This window comes from Syngnathus scovelli, chromosome 2 (assembly GCF_024217435.2).
Source record: "Syngnathus scovelli strain Florida chromosome 2, RoL_Ssco_1.2, whole genome shotgun sequence".
In the NCBI taxonomy this organism is placed as follows: Eukaryota; Metazoa; Chordata; class Actinopteri; order Syngnathiformes; family Syngnathidae; genus Syngnathus; species Syngnathus scovelli.
In genome coordinates, this window is record NC_090848.1 from 7432215 (window position 1) to 7452382 (window position 20168).

Here is a 20168-nt window from a genome sequence, read left to right on the forward strand (position 1 = left end):
GTGAGAAGAATTATTGACAGTGATATATAACTTTATGCACGCAAGTGTATGAAACATTTGTTGATTATGCCTGATGTGTTTGCATAGTAATTCAAATAGAGTACACATTGAAATTTTGGGAATAATAACCTTCCTTTTGACACTGCTAGATTGGCATTAATTTAACATGCCCAGAAACTGTGGTTGAAGTGCGACGGTGACGTCATTTTTAATGGCGCCTACTAACGATTTTTTACGAAACAACACTGCCCCTTAGTGGAAAACTAATGCATTAAAAAAACACTAGGGATGCAATCAAAAATAGAACAAATATGTCTCTAGGAGGCCTACAAATGAATGAACTATAATTAAAAATAGTAGCAGGGTACTCAATTCTGGTTTGGGGTCAGGCACCCTGTATATTTATACATATATTTTATAGCTGAGTAATTAATAAAAAACTTATGTCTCGCGTGAAATGAAATCTCTTGCAAAAATTTGCATCTCCTGCCCTCTCCCGGCTGCACTTAAAACAACATTGACACCATGGGCATAGTCTCAAATGGTGCCCGTTAGGATATCGGAGTATTAGGTCATGACGACTGGCACCAATCAGAGACATAAACATCCTTTTTTTTGCCATTACCGAACATCGTGACCTCATTGATTCACTTGAGACGCCCTGTGCTTGAACGACTGGCGTTATTATTAGCACAGTTAAAATGGGAAATGTCAAAAAACAGCTGCAGCACTTGGGAAAATACAGTTATTCATTCTCTTTAACATGAACTCAATTGTTTATTTACAGACAACATGAACTAAGGTGTTATTTACGGATATCGGGTTATAATCGTGCATGTACAATGTTGCTGAGGCTTATTTTGATTTCGCAGGTTAATAAAGGAAGGCTGTGATTGGCTAAGCGCCCACCACATGCTAAACTCGAAGTGTAATCATTAAAATGACAGTAGACTAGATGATTTGGCGTGCTACATGCCAATATTAAGCGTGGTATTTTATTTGTTATTTTTTTATGACCTCAAATAGTTGGCAGAGCTTTTGAATCCCTGGCCGTTTAATGTCAAGCGCGAAACGTCGGGAGAGCCGGTGGCACAGCAGCAACTTTACCCCCGCTGGAATCTCCATTATGAACCTCCCCCCGAATCGGAAATAATGATGGAAATAACAACTCTGACAACAATGACGCCAAGTTGCTTTGAGTGTCGTTGAAACTGTCAAAGGTGGCGTGCTGAGTTAAGCGTGTGACCCAGCACACAGTAGTGGGAACGAACCCGTGTACGGCCGCGCGCGGAGACATCATATCCGTATTAAAAGCGAAAATAATCCCGAGGTAAGGAGCCGAGGAGTGGTCGAAGAGCGAGCGACCGTGCGTTTCTCCTGATTTTCCTCCGCTTCGGGTCGCTTCTCTCCCAAAGTGGCCGGCAGACGTCGAAATTACTGCCCATATTATAATTTGGTGGCTCCCTTAAGATCCAGCCAGCGCAAGGATTTTTTTTTCCTGCTTCTCCTCCTTCGTTATAAAGTCGCCATTTTGCTTCAGTGCCTGTATAAACCATCCGGTATTCCAATATTTTTCCTCAAGGACTCGAGGATTTACGCATCTTTTCTGACTATTTTTGGAGTGTTTAACGGCAAGCTTGGATCGATGCCTTGTGGAAAATACATATTAATGCCTCAAAGGAAGGGGGCACGGTCAGGCTAAATCTCCTGGATTGTTGTGGTATTTTTTTTAACCTACACGCAATTTGTCATTTTTACTTCGTTTCACCCCCGTTTCAAGTGGGGGCAGGACGACGGCAGTCACCCGTCAGCAGCGTTTCGACCAGCCCTTGACACACAGCAGGTGGGATTGCGATGTAACAAAACATTGGCGGATAAACGCCCAATACGGTGCTTGTCTCCGGACCCCCTCCTCGCCCGCCGGGCTAGCTGACCTGGGGCCAGCCGGCTGTGAGCTGTGCTTCAGCGGCCAACGCCTCAGGTAGGTGTGGCTGACCACAGAGCTCGTGGAAGCAAGAAAAGTGTTACTTTCTGTCTCATCGCGCTCGCGAGTCACACACTAACATGGCAGCGTGCCATGTGCACGTCGAAATTACTTATTTCCAGTTTGTCAGCAGATTGCGTGAGTGGATTTGAGTACAAATGTTGTGTCTCGCCTGTTTTACATCTACTGCTGTCATTCATGCAGTTTAAGGTAAAACTAAACGATGGTAGTGATTTTGTAATTAACTATAAGAAATAAGCACTTGTAATCAGATTTATTCCAAACGTAGATAAAATTCAGATGCACATCATATTTCCAATGTGTTTGATCAGTACCGTTTGGATATGTGTCACTTAAAATGTACAACTAAACACAGTAAAACTGGCATGGAATTGGAATTGAGCACAAAGACCTACTGTGTAAATCCTACCTAAGAAAGTTCATAATAGGCAGCAGTAGGACCGAGTCAACTTGCTTACAAACTAACATCATCCAACTAATATCTCGCAAACAGAAAGTTTTCCTGCATGAGTTAAAACGGTCTCAATTTATATTAAACAATAAATAATGAGCACAGCATTCATCCTGTAATTTATGGACAGCTCACTGCCATATGTTGTGGAAACATCCTATTTTTTTCCCATTTCTTTTTCCTCTGAGATCTGGCTGCTGTGAGGAGGTTTGTCTTTGACTACTGCAGAGTAAAACTCTTAGCAAGACACTGAGCTCGCGTATAATCAGTTCAGCAGAGCATTTGTTTCGTGCATCTTTTCAATTATGCTATTTAAAAGAGAAAATCCTCTCTATAAACTGCTTTGGGTTGCATGCCATTCCATTCCTTCTGCTTACTTTTCTCTTTCCGTCATTGTGATACAAGTCAGAGTCATAGGCAAACATTTCTCAGTGGGGTGACCATGGTGACACAACCTTTCACTGAGGGCTGTGGCCACGTATACGTGTGCATGCACTCATACGCACACTTGTTGCCCCTTATGTAACTTAGAAGTCATTGTTTATCATATCACCCAGTGTCAGTGTTTACACGGGACACATTGATTCAGATTAAAAGCCAGATCAGAATAAAAATGCTTCATGTACACACTCCATTGGGAATATTCTGATCTGGTCAAATTTACTCCGCTCAAGATTGTATTCGTAACGAGAATTTGTTTTCACCCCCCGGAAGACCACATGTTAGTCATGTTCAGAGATTCCCGTAATAAATTACAGACAATCCTGAATACTTCTCAGATCTGGAATTGTGAAGAAGTAAGAGATATTTGTGTCAATTTGCTTTTTAAACACGATTTAACCTCAGAATGCTAAATAGTGTTGGTCTGTTACAACTGATTACTCAATAACTGTTAGCTAGTAAATCAGTGCATGAGATAGAAGTAAACTATAAGATGCAGTCGAACCCAAAGCAATGGCAAACTTTCATTGTTCACATAATTACATTACCTCCGTACTTAATTGCATTTTTTCTGCGGTTCTATTTTCACTGTATGCTTTTCAAGCCTCCACAATCAACAATCTGAGTGACAACAGGTTCAATAGCAGTTCATTTGACTCTGAATGGCACAGCACATAAACAGACACTGAGTGGCCTCACTGAGTGACCCTATGTGTGCTGTTGTAAATCATTATGAGACTGACAGGAATGTGCGCTCGGAGAAAATATGTGAAATCGCAATCAATCCCACTTAGCATAATTAGCGAATGTCAGCCTTCATCCATTAGACTGCCTCCACGTCAATGGCGAATGAGGCTTCAGCACCCTCAGCTTGTCGCTAACATATATCTTCTTATGGATGATAGCAATGTGCAGTTAATAACACACTGGGGTCTTCTTAACACAATTAGGAAAGAAAAAAAAGATGTCTGCCTGTATTGGTACTTGAACAAGAGACATGCAACTGACTGTCATAAAGAGCTTTGAACCTCTCACCCTTGTCCCTCTCTTTGCCTTTACCCTTTATCTAATGGACAGAACAAGAAGTTAGTGAAGTCATGAGTGTATTGATTTTGAAATCAAACATGGAAGGTCATAGCCTCATTACCACTACTGATGTTTGCCTCCAATCAGATGACCTTCAGTGCGGCTGCACTCATGTCTAACTATCGTACTTTGTGAATACAGTATCATGAAATGCTATCGCTACAATTTATATTATCGGAATCAACAGGAATAATACTTTTAACATGTCCTGTGTCTGTCCCCCCCACTACCAATGCAGGCATGGAAAACCCCAGTGGTACTAGGCTTGGGAAGCTTTCGACATCAGTGCTGCCAAGGGGACGGACCTCCAAGCATGGACATCCCCAGGAGCCTGTTAGAAGTGTGCCATGCCTTGAAAACACCATCAAACACAGTGAGTGACAAGCTGTCCTACTTAATTAAAACAACAATTATTGTCGCATTTTTTGGGGACTGTGAGCGCTTTGTTTGTGTGGGTCAGTTCCTGGTGTGATTCCAGGCAGAGTTCTATTTTAGAACACGTGGTGACAATATTTTACAAATTGTTTGTACACATGATATAGACTCTGTTAGCCCTGACAAAGACAAAATGCTTCCTTGGGTTTGTCACACCACAATTACTCATGATGACTTCATTGAACATCACTGGACCAAATTGTTGGCTCACTGCATGAGGCCTCTGAGTTCAAATCTTCTGCTTCACCCCTTGATGGTTTAGAATTTCCAGTTGCTGTTGTCTGAGACCAGGTTTGTCTGACTCCACGTCGCAATCACCAAGGCAGGTGATTGCTGATCGGTCCAAATATTTTTTCTTATGATGCTTGCAGTTCTGTCGATGGAAGTCATAATAAAAAACGTTCAATGTAGTTGTAGTTGAAACATGCAGTTCCATGTTTTGAGGGGGCAAAACATGGGCAAGAGCCTGCTAAATAGATTACAGACTGCTTTGCAAATGAGTTTTGCTCCAAATCATCTGGATTGAGATGGAGGATTATAAAAAGAAATATGTTATACCGGTACTACTGAATTGGGTATCAGTCCAGTAACGAATGGAGCTTAACTACCTCAACTTTTTTTAATGGGGTGACGTAGACTTGGAAAATTCAAATGACCCAGTTGTTTTGGCTGCTACAAAATAGTCTTTTAAATCAACCCCCCCCCACCCCCCCACACACTCACACACACACACACACGCTCCACATTTGTAATACCACTGCACAGAATGATGGTGTTTCATTTTTTAGGTTAATAGGCTGCCCTCAAAGATGGATTATGATGCATTTGAGGCTGTGTATGTGTGTGTGCGTGTGCATGCATGCATTTGTGTGTGTGTGCTGATTTGTGTTTACCTGCAGTTGAGAGATTTACAAATCTTCCTTTGCGAGACAAGAATAAAAATTGTAGGAACAGTCTGTATTGAACTATTCCTTATATCGCTTTCATTTTAGTTAAATGTACAGCGCATTCATCCATCCATAGACCTATTAAATTGAGCACTGCTGACCTAGCATTGCTATGCTAGTGCCAGTGCAGCTGCTAAACACAGAAACAGGCACCATATAATCATCATCATCATCATTGTGTTGTTGAAGACAAGTTAGCCGTTAGGCCGCAATACGCTGCTGGGAATCATTTCAAAATAAAAGCGTACCAAAGCATTGATGGCCATATATTAGCGTTGAGCATTTTCATCATTCTATTGCCCCTATGTCTCCACAATGATTTCACCACAATTATTGCACGTTCGACAATGAGACATGAAGTCCGTTTGTGATTTTAGAGACGGCGGTTACTTGCAGGGCGAGCTGAAGTCCATTTGTGATTTTAGAGAAGGTGGTTATTTGCAGGGCGAGCTGCTGCTGCTTTTAATTATTTATGTTATAAACACACTGTCGTGTGTGTGCTTGCGTGCGCGTGTGTGTGTGCGCGCTCACAGCCAACTTCAGTGACTGCAGGACATCATTCATGTGCCATCTGCTGACCCTGCGTATTTGAAACAGCATCCGTTTCCCAATCACCCTCTGCTTGCATTTATTGTCCACATCAACGGAACCTCCGACCTCAAATGCAATCCATTCCATAGTGCTGGTTGACTTCCAAGTTGTAATTTGGAAACAAAAAGTTCCCATAGGTAATCAAGTTAAATCTTTTTTTTTTTTTTTTTCCTGGCTTCAGATGCTTCGTTAAGACATTTTGGTCTGATACTGTCATCTAGCCACTACACTGTAAAGTAGAGCAGCATTTAGTTTCCATCTCTGCTAGTTCATATCTGCCTCTGTCCACACGCTGAATACGGACAGTAATTCAAGCGCTCCAGACTGAATGTCACTAAATTCACTGCTGGCCTTGTCTCAAATGAGCATCTGGCAATAGATACGGCTTCCAGGGTTGGTGGAGTGTGCAGCTGATGTCGAAGGCTCTTAGAATCAGTGCCGATCTGAAGAGACCATTGAGGCACCGTGAATTACCAGAGAACGAGGCAGCAATCTGAAACCCAAGCTCTTTTATTCAAAGCATGCGCCGTACGTTACATGTGCTATAAACCGAGCCACAGGTGCGCTCACAAAGTGCTGCTCTCTTCACAAAAGCTTTTGTCAATCAGCGGGGCTTAACCATTTGAGCAAATTAAGCTGTGCTTGAAAGAAATGAAACGACATGCATTCGACCCGTATGGGCTGCTTATTTCCTGCCGTGTTTGTTTAGTAGTGTTTTGAACATCTTTATCCATCCATCCATCCATCCATCCATCCATCCATCCATCCATCCATCCATCCATCCATCCATCCATCCATCCATCCATCCATCCATCCATCCATCCATCCATCCATCCATCCATCCATCCATCCATCCATCCATCCATCCATCCATCCATCCATCCATCCATCCATCCATCCATCCATCCATCCATCCATCCATCCATCCATCCATCCATCCATCCATTTTCTACAGTGCTTTTCCAGTTCAGGGTTGCAGGGCATATATATTTATCCATCTTGAATGTACTTTTTGGGGGGTTTGTTCTTTAGACCTTGCTAAAGAAAGCTTTGTTCATCTGCTTTCAACCCCCCAGTCACATATTCCCTCAGAAGAGGTTAACTTTGACAGAAAGTTGTGATAAAGGATCTTGGTTCCACACGGCCATTTGTATGCTTCTACCAAACAGCAGTATCGTTCTAATCCGACCGAGCTGACGTAGACAATGGCTCCTGTGTAAGCGCTCGCCGAGAAAAACAAATCTGCATTCTCTTTCTGTTGTGTGAGTGTGTGGGGACATGCGTGCGTGTGTGTTGGAAACGCGTGGGGAGCAATTGCAGGGTAGCTGGGAGAACTCGGGGGTTATATGAGAACATCAGACAGCTGCCAGGACCCCATGGCTGTTGAGTTCTTATTTCCATGTAAACTAAAAAAACACTTTTCTTTCATTTACACAAACGAAGGACCTGTTTTCTTTAACCAAAGCGTCCCTTGGAAAATGTCTGAAACCTCCCCTATGTTAAAATTTCTTAAATATAATATTTTACACAAATCTATAATTTTGTCAGCCTACACGTGGTTGTTCATTTTGTTCAAATTCTTGACCAATTTAAAGTGTTGAAAAAGGCTTGCGAGGAACACACAATGCCGTTGGCTTGCATTCTGAAAAACTTTTTACGCGTGAACGTCTAAAGACATGCATACATCTCATTGGAATGCTTTATTTGTGTTGTTTGAAAGTTTATAATTTGCTGTAACATTGGTGCTAATTTTGTCGTCTGTCGGCTGACTAACATAATTGTGCAACTTAATAAATCCATAATAAAATTTATTGCCAGCACTTTAATACTGATTTTAAAATCGGCAAATTACTTTTTACTGAGGGTTTTCATCCCTGTTCCTCTCAGCCGTGATTTAATTTACACGGCCAAACAGCCGCACAGATATTCAGACAGCTGGGAGCAAGTCGTGTCCTGACATTAAATGAACAGCTGTTTCATGCCTTTGACTTGTGTCCGAAAGTCGAGTTTAGATGTGACAGGCCTGCTTTCTTTCAGCAGGCACAATGGCTTACTATGACCCAAGCAGCAACAACGAGGCTGTCTAGTTTGTCAACCGACGTCTATTTCATCCCCACCGAGTGCTCTGCCTGTGTTTACTTCCCTGTTCATTAAATGGATCCACTGATTTCAACGAGTTTGCCGCAAAGAGGTTTTTGATAGTGCTATGACAAGTCGATCTTATTCCCATTGCAGCGAGAACACATCTTCCCCGGGAGCGCGTTGCGTTAATTAGGACCTTATTTTTACGAGACCTTTGTTTTGTGAGATAGGAATGCGTGCTCAATTTCCTGCTCGGCACAACAGCTGTATCACCCCTCCAGCTGCTACTCCAGCAGCCAGTTGAAATTTGCTCTGTTGCCCGGAGAATATCGATACGCTCCTCTCATAATAATAATGATAGTATTCATGCACACAACCACACGGTTTTGCATACTTGTATGATTATTTGTAGTTTATGTCTTAACACTTTGAGCTGTTTTTATGCCCAGTGCAAGTCTAGCGCTACTGTGCGGTGTGTGTGTGTGTGTGTGTGTGTGTGTGTGGTATTTTAATGCTTTTTTGAGGGAGAAAACCAATCCGTCCCGATTCCATTTTTATAATCCTGCCAGGTACGCTGAGTGCCCTGAACCTGTTTGGATGCCACCACAAATGAGTCTGCATGTGTGTATGCGGTCGCTGCTTGCCAATGAGTGTGTACGAGTGGACATGACATGTTTTACGTAATATTATTGGTCGTCATCGTGAGCCTTCCAAGTCCTTTTTCCCTTTTCGCAACAAACAGGTACGAGTTATTCATTTAAAGGTGTTTCCTTTTGACATTGTCTAGATCTGATATGGCGGATTTTCTTTTTGCTTTAAAATGCAGTCGCTGGGAAGTTCAGTTATATCAGTATTTGGAAGCTGACATCAGGTTAGATTGTGCACTATTTTGTGGTGCAGTAGAGCGGATCAGTTTGTACCTGCGGCACTGCCATGTAGGTCATCTACTATTCTGCTTGGTCAAAGGAAGAAGTCATCCACCTCGAAGATTGCTGACTGCACTCCCTCAGCTTGTCTCAGTTCATCGCCCCGCCCTACAAAAATCTACTGCTCCCCTTTATTTGTAGCGCTAGGCAAAATGGAAAAGCGGGCTGATTTATCAGAGATAATTGTAACAGGGAAGAAAGTACTGGTAATACTAAACCATTGTGCTGCGATCGTCATGTGGGTAGAAATCATGGGCTGAGAGTCAATGGAAAGGAAGACTATAGGCTAGACATCCATCAGACATTGCATAAGCAACATTGACAGTCTTGGAAACTGGTCGTCGTTTTTCTGTGTGCTGCTGTGTCAAAGGTTATCAGCACTAGCAAGTCATAGTTGAACTTTTTGGTGTGACAGCACTCTCAAATTAAAATTGCAGCTTGAAGCATGTTTTTCTGTTAGTCAATATTTGATCCGGTTGGGTACGATTACAAGAACGGACAAAAACCCACTTCTGTCCTTGCTTAGTTCCTTTTTTAAAAACCTCGCACTCCGGCCGGACAATCAGTGGTCATATGGGACGAACAGACAAACCATCACAGTATATATTTATGTCTGCACTCATAATATATATAATATATATTTTTGTTTTCATATCAAATGAAGTATCAGCCCAATCAATTCAAGAATTGCAGAATCCATACAGAACACGTTAGAACTGAATGAAATTGTTATTCTTATTCCACTGACCACCTCTGTTATTTCAATTTAAGCGTCCTGAATGAGTCACCAGTTTTATGCAGTTTTAACACTGGATTTTTTCCCTTGTATTTTGCCAGCATCTGTGTGTGATGAGACAGCAGAGGGGAAGAGGAAAGGTCGTCCTAAAGCAGATGAGCAGGAACTGAGAAACATCCCTGTGAGTAGGCCTCTTTGAACTGAGTGGGTATTTCAAATGGTTCTCATTTATTTGCTCGGGGTAGGCTGCCTTACATAAATTTGCATATCACACACTGCATTTCGCATTTATTCTTTTCTTCTTCTTTCTTGTCCCCATACAGGCCCACTTGATAGTACAGTGGAAAGAAGAATTTAAGCGCCGTTCCAGAGTTAAATGTCCCTGTTCAGGCTGTTGGTTAGAGTTTCCCAGCATCTATGGCGTAAAGTACCACTATCAACGCTGCCAGGGGGTGAGCCTCTCTCTACCTACATAGTAATATTCTATGAACATTATGCTTCACAATAAACTCATTGCCCACATTATTTCCTCAGAGCATAGTAGCTGAGAAGCAGAGCCACTGCTGTCTATATTGTGACACAGCGTTTGCAACAAAGGTGCGCCTACAGAAGCACATGCTTTGGAACCACCCAGACAGGGTTAGCTTGGAGTCAAAAGATGAGCATCTTAATAAGGTTCAGAAGACCCCTGTCAAGTCCAATACCGTTAAAAGGTAAGCAATATTTAAAGCTTAATGGGGAAAATGGCCACCCCTTGTGATGGATGAAAACAGGTGGATTTTGCCCCGTTTAATTCATATTCCACAAACAAAACATTAATCAGAACACTGTTTTGACTAGTTGGGTTGCGCAGAACATATTATTCCAAAGAAAATTTGGGGGTTTGCCTTTTTCTTTAAAATTTCTGGCATAAATAATTAAGTCTATTAATATTAGTTATGTCATATTACTTTTCTGACTTTTCTTGGTTTGCGATTTCAGGCCCCTGGATAACAACCCTCCATCCCCAGTGTTCTTCAAAGTAAAAAAGACGCTGGAGGCGTCTACCCCCTCTCACAATGGAGAGCTGACCCACCAGAGGAGCGAGAGGAAACAGCACAGCCAGCCATCACTGCAGAGTCACCAGGCGCAGTCAGCCCAGCCTCAGTTTGAGCAATCGCGTTCCCAAAGCACATCCTCTGACGCAGGAGGTAGTGAAAGCGAATGTGGCAGCCTACCGCCATCATATCCTGATGAAGACCCAGAACGAATGAAACACAGTAGGATTCAAGCGTTTTTAATATTCACCGTGTATTTCTACTGTAAATGCTTGACCTTTGTTGTTTTCCCTTTTGCGATTTCTTGGGCAAGGGCGGAAGCAAAAAACACCGAAGAAGTTCACTGGAGAGCAGCCGTCTATCTCTGGAACGTTTGGATTGAAAGGTATTGACAGAAATATCCAGCTCACCTCTGTGCTACATCTGTGTAGAGCGTGCTTAGTGTGTGTTTGTGTGCTGCAGGTATGACTAAAGTGGAGGAGAAGCTGAAGGCAAGCCGCATCAAGAGACCAGACAGGAGTGCATTTAGCGAGGAGCCTCACAGAAGACCGGCTTCAAATCACTCCTTCACTAAACACGCAGCCAGCACCAGTTCAGGTAAACACCTTTTGTCTAACCTTTTCCAAAGATGGGGTTCATCTTTGGCTGAAGGTCTTTAAGCCATGTAATTTGGAATCGTGCTTTTCAGTCACTGTTGAATGACTTTAACACACAACACTTGAATAACAAATGCTGTGAGCATAGCTTAGACATTCTCAATTCAAATATCTCTATTAACTTCGTACATGTGATATGATGATGTTATCTTAATTCATATCAATAATTTACTCTTGGCTGCTGTATATGCAACAAAATAAGTATAGTTTCCTGCGAAAGACCAGTAGGAGGCAGCAAAACACTCTTTGTAGCCAATTCACTTTTAGTTCTAAAGTACATCTGGAAAGTAATAAATACAAACTTGCACACAGCAGCAAAATTTGCAATATCATGGCCATCCATGGCTGAGGAATAGATGTCATCCAAAAGCAGAAGCAACACCTGCAAGATGACAGTTCCTCCGAGTCATACTACAAATATTTGATTTGCTCACTTCCAAAGAAACATCGTCTTGTTTTTCTAGGTACAGTTCCTGACATTCAGTGGCAGAAAGCCATTTCAGAGCGAGGGGAAGTGGTGTGCCCCACTTGCTCCATCGTCACCCGAAAAACAATCCACGGCCTGAAGAAACACATGGAGATTTGCCAGAAGGTCAGAAGATGTGGCCATTTGTTACTGCACTTGCAAGTTCTCAAACTGAGATCCCAGAGCATCCTGGGGGGGTCGGCCAAAAATGTTTTGCAATAAATAATGTAGCATTTTAATGAAGTGCATACCTCCATATACAAGTCAGTAAAGCAAACATAATAAACCGGTTCCCCCTTCCCTCTTTAGCGTCGGAACTATTATAAGCTTGAATATGATTGTGACATATCACATTAATGTGATATCTCTTTTGTCTTGTAGAGTTGATGCAAGATCTTGGCAAAATATTTGCTGCTTCGAAGCACTTGCATGCTGTCAAAAGTTACCAACAGAAAAATCGGAAACCTTTTACAAACGGTGTCATGGAACTAATTAAGTTTGAACTTGGGGTACCACTGTGCTATGTAATGTAGGACACTAGGCTGTATCTTGCACATTACAGTTCACAAATGCTTGTGACATGTTTAACACTTGCCCAGGACTATTTTGGGGGATCTACTGTATTATAGCAAAACTACTGCTTTATTGATTGACCCCATATGCTTTTATTTAAAATCTTAATATGGCGCCTTGATTTGACTTCTGACCCCATGCAGCTTCAAGAGGCCCTGAGGTGCCAACAGTGCCACAAACAGTTCAAATCCAAGGCAGGACTCAACTACCACACCATGGCAGAACACAACTCCAAGGTACACACACACCCGTCAGCACAAGAATTAATCAATAACTTAATTCCACCAGCAACACTGGAGAACGCAGTACATATTTTAGATTTTGTTCCTTCAATGACGTAGATGGGACAATTTGTTACTTGACACCACAACTATACAAAGTTCCAGCGAGGACTTTGAAGTCTTACAAGCATTGAATTCATGATTTTTTTTTCCCCCCAAAAGTCTAATTTTTCATTTAAAATAATTAACGTATCTTAAATCAACTCAACTGAGGAGCAAATCATTGAAATTGCAACGCAGTTGTTCCTTTCCTTTCGGAAACAATGTCATGTGTATACAGTTACCTGCTGTTATTGGTGCACCTAAAGCTGTCCTGACCGCTAGAATATGTCAGGATTTTTATTTTGTTGGTGCCGCGGGAAGTGTTGAGTCAATCTTTGCTACGTCTTCCAATCACATTGCACTTGACGGGCAGGCAGGAGGGGACGGGGGCTAAAAACAATTTATTGTTTCACTAACTTGGCTTGCAGTTCTGATGAAATGCCATCCATCAATCATCAGAACCACTTCTCCTCAGGAGGGTTGTGGCCGTGCTGGAGCCTGCCCCAGCTGTCTTTGGGCTATTGCCAGCGAATCGCAGGGCACACATAGACAAATAATCATTCACGCTCACAATCACTTGACAATTATAGAGGCAGTTATTGTGGGGGAAGGCGCTGCTATAGGACCATTGGCACTGGAATCAAACATAGATGGACATGACTTGATGGAAAAATCGATAGTGGTGTCAAAAAATAACAGCCCCGGTGTATGTGATTCGCCATTTCCAAAAAATCTGTGTAGTGAGAACGCTACAAACAAAAGTGTTCCACCACCAATTCTGAGGAAGGGCCATATTTTTTGTTTCAAAATTTCTCCCTTTTGAACAAGATATAAAACTGTTAGGGAGAATATTATTTAAAAAGAATCATTTTTTTATTATTATTTTTTTTTCTTTTGATGAATTATTTATAACATGTAAATATATAGTTTTATGTTAGCGATATGGGGAAAAAAATCACTAAGCTCACTCCTGTACCTACATGACACATTCACAGGAGCGTTTGCACTCTCCTAAGCTATACTGCACAATATTTTGTATGTTGCATTTTAATTAGTCACCACGGACCCCATTTTTATCTTAGGTTTCATTAGTGAGCAGACGTCCCTCAAGCACTTACTATTTCTGCAGCTGTCTCAAGTCTGACAGCTATGAGAGCATCTTAAAGATATTATCAGAGCAGTCCTGCATTAGAGCTCTGGGCTTTGCTGAATAATTCAAATGGGTTTCAAAAAGTAGCATGAATGTTTCATGAATGGACGTACTTACAAACCTTGTGGCATACTGCATGAGTTTTCCTTTTTTAGGGAGGGGCAGCATACTTTATAATAGTGCGTGACATGCCATATTTTATAACTTATACAGTTACAAAATAACATAGTTAATGACCAGTTAGTTTGACACTGAATTTTCATGAAAAATCCTCGGCTAACACACTTTGTGGTTCTGAAACTTTTTTTTTTCCTACGTGGATTGTCCCTGCAGTGTAATAAGCACCAGCCAGGAGGAAGGAGTGTGTAAAAGATCAAATGTCCAATATGGTCGGAAACATAACCCCTACGATAGTATGTGCAACAACACAGCATGCTGTTTGAGTTTGTACTGTCATATTGTACATATGTTTTCTTATGCGCTGTTTATCATAAAAGCATTTAAACAATGCGGTCGATGTTATATCACAGTTTCATCAAAAGCTATGCGATATGTTAACATGAGAAAACACATGAAGGTCTCTCTGCTGGGATGTCAGTGCTCTCTCCAGTCATGTGCATATCTTTCTTCTCCATGGCAGCTCTGCCATCTGTTGTTCTGCTCTTTTGACGGAGGCTTGGTACAACACTCCGATTTTACAGGTGTCATAAATGACCATGAAAAATAGCCTCACCTTGAAGATATTTAATCCTCATAGATTGTGAACACATAAAATGGAAAATACATTTCATGACTTTGAAGAAACACTGACGTGTATCCCTCCCCACCCCCCAGTCATCGAGGAGTGAAGGCCAGATGGACGACGAGCATGAGGAGAGAGAACGACTTTGTCGAATACTTAAACAGATGGGTAGAATCAAATGTCCTAGTGAGGTATGTAATTGATTTTTGTTTCGCTCATTCTTTCCAGTCCCTGCAATGCTGCACCTCCCATTTCACATTAGGCTCCTTGTTATGCAAGCTGTGATTTCTCTTTTGGCCTTTTTACCAATCTATTCCTTCTTTCCTGCCTTGTAATACACATTGCCCAAAATCGTATCAATATTTCCCTCTCATTACATTCCATCCAAATGCAATGCCAATGGAACAGAGAGGGAGGGAGGGAGGGAGGGAGAGCCAACAGCATGATTTCAGAGAACAGAGAGCAAGGGAGAGCCAACAGCATGATTTCATGCTGACAGTTGGGAACAATATTTTTCATGCATCCTTGTTGTCCCGCTGTTAATGTGCAGGGCTGTTCAGCTCACTTCTCCAGTCTAATGGGCTACCAGTACCACCAGAAGCGATGTGGACGTGAGTTCTCTGATGCTGAGAAAGCCAGGTTTTTGTGCCAGCACTGTGAAAAAACGTATCGCTCCAAGGCTGGCAGGGACTACCACGTACGTACTGAGCACCCCCCAACCATCAAGTCGACTACGACAACCACCACCAACAACAAAGACAATAGGACCGACACCACCAACAACAACAACAGTGGCAAAGAGAGGGTAATATAGCAAAAATGACAGGCAAGGCATCTTCTTGAAGAAAAATGTCCTAGTTTAAATTGCATCATGTCTTACTTTTCCTCCAGGTCACCTTTGAGAAGTTTTCAGCCATGAAAAGAGAGCAAAGCCAGCCCGAATGGCATGTAAAAACACAGTTGCACCGGGAGAAGGACAAGGTTAAAGACGAAGGCAGTCAAGTGAAGAACAGAGTCAAGGAAAAGGCAGCACAAAATCAAAGCCTTCCCGAGGATTTTGAACGGACACCTAGTGGCAGAGTGAGGCGGCGCTCAGCACAAGTGGCAGTGTTTCACCTGCAGGAGATTGCAGAAGACGAGCTCGCCAAAGACTGGGGTACCAAGCGTCGTATCAAGGATGACCTGGTGCCTGACAGCAAAAGGGTAAGGAAGAAAAAGGAAAACTGTACTGCGCTGTGCTGGCCATGAACACAGTTAATGATCACTTTCTTGTGTACAGCTAAACTACACCCGCCCAGGCCTTCCCAACTTCAGCAGGGAGCTTCTAGAGACCTGGAAGACTCAAGTCAAGGAAAATGGCTTCATCTGCTGCACCAATGAAGTAAGAGTTTTTCAGGTTTCACATGCCAACAAATCTGTTTCTAGTCTTGAATCACATAAGTCTGTGTTTTATGTTTATGAAAATAATGCCGTTGTTTTTGGTGGCCTTTTGATTGATTTCTTTTTGTTGTGTTCAGAACTGCGAGGCTGTCTATTCCAGTGTGTCTGGACTGAAAGCCCATCTTGCCAACTGTAGCCAGGTATAAACAGTCATCAAACCCCCCCTGATATTGCATACTCGATTAAAGATATTCATGTACGACAATTCATTGTTGCAGACTTGAATGTTAAGAATCCATTTTCTTTTTGCATGTTCATCATCATCATTTTCTCAATAACATGCTCTGAAAGGTGCTCTGTAATATTTGTAGTTGTATATGTGTTGCAGGGAGGTGGAGAACTGGCAAAATACACGTGTCTGATCTGTCAGAAGGAGTTTAATTCAGAGAGTGGAGTCAAGTATCACATAAGCAAGACACACTCACAGGTAGGTCGCAAACAGTAACACCAATTGGATACCATCAACATGAGGATAAATACTGTTTTAAAAATCCCTTGAGGCTGAAGATGACAGTCGTTTTGGTTGTTGTTTGTTTTCAGTAGAGATATTTTGTCCACCATAGTACGCTATATTATAATCCAACCATTTACTGGAACCAAGTCACTGATCTACTTGATGTAATTTTGCCACACTTGAAAGCTTCTAATCAGCACTAACAATGTTTGTATTGCGTCAGAATTGGTTCCGTGCATCAGACGGTGAAGGGATTTCTAGCAGCAAGAATAAAGCACTGGATTATGACGGCATTAGAGAAGAGGTGAGGAACGGTGCCACCGCTGGCAAAAAGAGAGGTCGCAAGCCAAAAGAGCGACTCCCTGCTCCTCTCCAAACACAGACTGAAGAAGCAAACGTCAATCAGTACTCAGCGATTGACTCCACCCCGTCCTCTGACTCAACGCAGTCACCCGCGCATAGCCCTGACTTTACGGACATTACCGATCCAGATCCGAGCCAACAGCTCAACGGTTCCACTGCGCGACAAAGCAAACCTAAAAAGTTTTCGCTGTCTGAGTAGCTGTTTTTTATTTTGCTAACAAAACAACTGCTCCAGCAGAGAGATTGAACTTTGTAAGAACCGAGCACTGAGGAAACAAAAATTGTGGCTGCAGGTTCTGGAAAATACAAACGTAAACAGTATGTTTTTTTTCCCCCCCCATTCCAGTTATTTCCTTTTAAGGCACCCACTTTAGTTCCTGCACTCAGCGGGATTTTCACAAAATGAAATCAAAGACTTCAGCAATGTTGCCTTTCACAGCAACACATTTTTCTCCTAGCATGGTAACGTCATGTGCATTTGCATTTCTTTCACAGTTCTACTCTGTACATAAACACTTAGTATATAGCTATATACTCCAAGCAATGATGCCGTCACATTTATACATCTAACAAAACCATCATTGATCATGTGTGTCAGGAATGTTTTGTGTTACATGTTTAGCAGACTTTTTTTTTTTTAACCAATGAAGCAAATCACTTTTAAGCTATTTTGCCCTAAAATATTTTGTTTAATTTTGTCTGTGTACCACTTGAAGGGTATATTTGCTTTGAAACTCATAATTAATTCATTATTAGTAACCAGAAATTCTAATAGGGATTGTTTTTTTTATATATAGTGTCAATTTAATCAATTTCAACAGAAAATGAAAAAGCTTGAAATACTGTCACGAATGTCAGACTGGCAAAGCCAATTTGACTGAAGGAAAAATTCTTATGAAGATGGTTGCACTGTTGCAGCACAATCAAGTAAGGTAAAAATTGATTTTGTTTTTTTTAAAGAAGCCATGTTTTGGCTTTTACTTTATCCTAAAGAGATCAGACTAGAATGAAAATGCTATCTTTTGTAGAGGTTTAGGAGAGTGAGCTTTTATCATTGCAAATCATGATTCACATATAATAATATATATGAACTTACACCTGGATGTTCAAAGATATTGCATTGCACTTTAACCCTTGTCGTTCCCCTCTTGTGATTTTGCACTCTGAGAAAGTACTTATGTAACCTAGTAGCTGTCACACAGGAACAAAGATATTTTATTCTCGGGACAGACTTTTAGATTCTATTTACGGATAATGGGCACCTCTGTGATCACGTCGAGCATGACTATGAAGTTTTAACCCACCGCACAAAGCCATAATTGCCACCTCCTGTAATGATAGTTTTAGATCGAGTGTTCAAAGAAATATGAATCCCATTTTATCAAATTACCACATCTGATGTGTGCAAAAAACTGAAGTGTGCAATCAGAGAAAAGCAGCGTAGATAGTACTTGAATCCACTGTTTTATTAATGAAGTGAGCAAATGAGAAATCCAGAAAAGTAGATGACGCATGTGTAGAATTCTAGGTCGCGCTCTTGCCAACTTGTTTCTTAAACGATCCGAGACAACTCAGCGGGTCCGCTAAAGGCCGTCAGTGCCGTCACTTCAATCAGGCCGGTCACGTCTGATTCATAGCGTGATTAGGATATATATTGACACACCTGACCTTTTTTTATAGTGCGAAGCTCAGATGTTTCTCCATTTTTAATCAAGGTGGAGATGATTATGCATGTCCGTATCTCTCCTGATGGGATGGACTACCTTCTACTATCCAGGTTTATCCGGTCAAGATTTATTAGACAAGCACTGATTCATTTCCATCAGAGTCGAGTCGAGAATATGTGCGTGTGTGTAACATTTAGCAACTTTGTAATGACCAGGAAATGAAGAATCTGTAATGCTTTCTGTTGAGTGTTATGAACCGGCACAGAATCAATTGCTTGTTGTTATTTGTCATTATTAGCGTCCCATTTTCCGGGCAAGCTTTGGTTTTCCGATATGATAGTTTAGCGCCGCTTTTACCTGGGTATTTTATCACGCCCTTTACTATCAGTCTTCCTATGGTATGGAAAACGCCTATGTATCACGCCGTGTGCGCTAACTGCAACATGTTTAGAGAGTAAAGCAATACACCATATTTAGCTGAGTTTGTGTGCTTGCTTATATTTTGATATTGACGTCTTCACACAATTGTATGGCTTTTTCCTCAATTACCAACTTAGTTTGTTTGCTCTGAAAGTGCTTTTTTACCACATATATCGTATGCTTATTTGTCTGCATACACTGTTATTTTGCCATTTTTGATTACTCTAAGAAATATTATTTGTTTTGTTTTTTTAAATACATCGTGACAAATACATAGGGATTGTCCTTTATTCTTATTCAATATGGGACAACAAGGCATATGTACATGTGTTTGTTTCAGTATTTTGTGCACTTACTATACCATGAAATAGGCTTGAAATACGAGTGTTGTTTGAGCTTTCTAGTGATCTGGACTGTGTGTGGTGTGACTTTTCTTGCCGGACAACAGCAGACTCAAGTGTCTTCCCTTCGTTGTTTCCTAAAAATGAGGCGACTTTTCCTCAAATCCGGTCAAGACCGTCTCAGAAATATACACCTTTATTTGTACGCTACCTACTTTTAGAATAGTAAAAGACATCGGCTTATGTCGCAGGTGTCATTATATTGGTTGAGAGTTTTAAGAGATGGTGTTGTAGCTCACAATGGTGAAGTAGTAACAATATCTGAAATAAAGCTGTGTTGTATCTAACAGAAGAGGCTTTCTCCCTCCTGTGAGTCTGGACTGGTAACAGTTTTCTCCCAAATGTATTGTATGAATTGTTCATTATCCCTCAACTAATTAATAAAGATTTGTTGAAAAAAAAAAAAGGCCATTACTATATTTGTCCAATTTGCCCTTGTATTTTCTCTTAGTATGTATTTTGTGTTATACCCGTGCACAATGCATCTGTTGGGGTCCAACATTGAGGAATTGATTAAGATGGAAATTTTGAACATAGCCTTATCAATATCAAACATTTTGCATGAAATCTGCCCTGAAGGCAAATTGCAGCTCTGTGGAGGATGGACACACAGATACAGTGTGCTAATTGCCACAAACATTGTTTAATCACTGTGTCCCACTCAAATGTTGTCATGCATATATCAATATATTGTTTAAAACTATAGACACTCCCCAATAAAATGTACTTTGCAAAATAAAATGAGATGATTTATTCCATTCAAACGTGGTCTGAGC

General features: G+C 41.3%; 1 protein-coding gene across 3 annotated transcripts; it reads left to right on the forward strand.

Moving 5' to 3' along the window:
• Positions 1 to 1124: 1124 nt before the first annotated feature.
• On the forward strand, positions 1125 to 20161 carry znf512b (zinc finger protein 512B). Of its 3 annotated transcripts, none has more exons than XR_007488233.2 (17): positions 1125 to 1981; positions 4222 to 4356; positions 9802 to 9881; positions 10024 to 10152; positions 10235 to 10413; positions 10682 to 10959; positions 11045 to 11122; positions 11200 to 11334; positions 11858 to 11985; positions 12576 to 12668; positions 14740 to 14838; positions 15198 to 15452; positions 15539 to 15850; positions 15927 to 16028; positions 16165 to 16227; positions 16399 to 16514; positions 16765 to 16910. XR_007488233.2 is itself a non-coding variant. In XM_049752977.2 (17 exons), exons 2-17 carry the CDS (start codon positions 4224 to 4226, stop codon positions 17101 to 17103), a joined length of 2502 nt encoding a protein of 833 aa, XP_049608934.1. In that variant the 5' UTR covers positions 1131 to 1981; positions 4222 to 4223; the 3' UTR covers positions 17104 to 20161. The 3 variants fall into 3 exon arrangements, 2 of the variants coding, with proteins under 2 accessions (XP_049608934.1, XP_049608935.1); XM_049752977.2 differs by having other exon boundaries at positions 1131 to 1981; positions 16416 to 16514; positions 16765 to 20161; XM_049752978.2 differs by having other exon boundaries at positions 1134 to 1981; positions 11051 to 11122; positions 16416 to 16514; positions 16765 to 20161.
• Positions 20162 to 20168: the final 7 nt, after the last annotated feature.

What these genes read in the sequence shown, in the direction of transcription:
- znf512b (XM_049752977.2), top strand. Translation starts at nt 4,224, where the DNA reads ATGGAAAACCCCAGTGGTACTAGGCTTGGGAAGCTTTCGACATCAGTG. An exon ending in ACAACAGTGGCAAAGAGAGG is followed by an intron (nt 15,453 to 15,538) that starts GTAATATAGCAA and finishes CTTTTCCTCCAG; the next exon opens with GTCACCTTTGAGAAGTTTTC. An exon ending in TCATCTGCTGCACCAATGAA is followed by an intron (nt 16,029 to 16,164) that starts GTAAGAGTTTTT and finishes TGTTGTGTTCAG; the next exon opens with AACTGCGAGGCTGTCTATTC.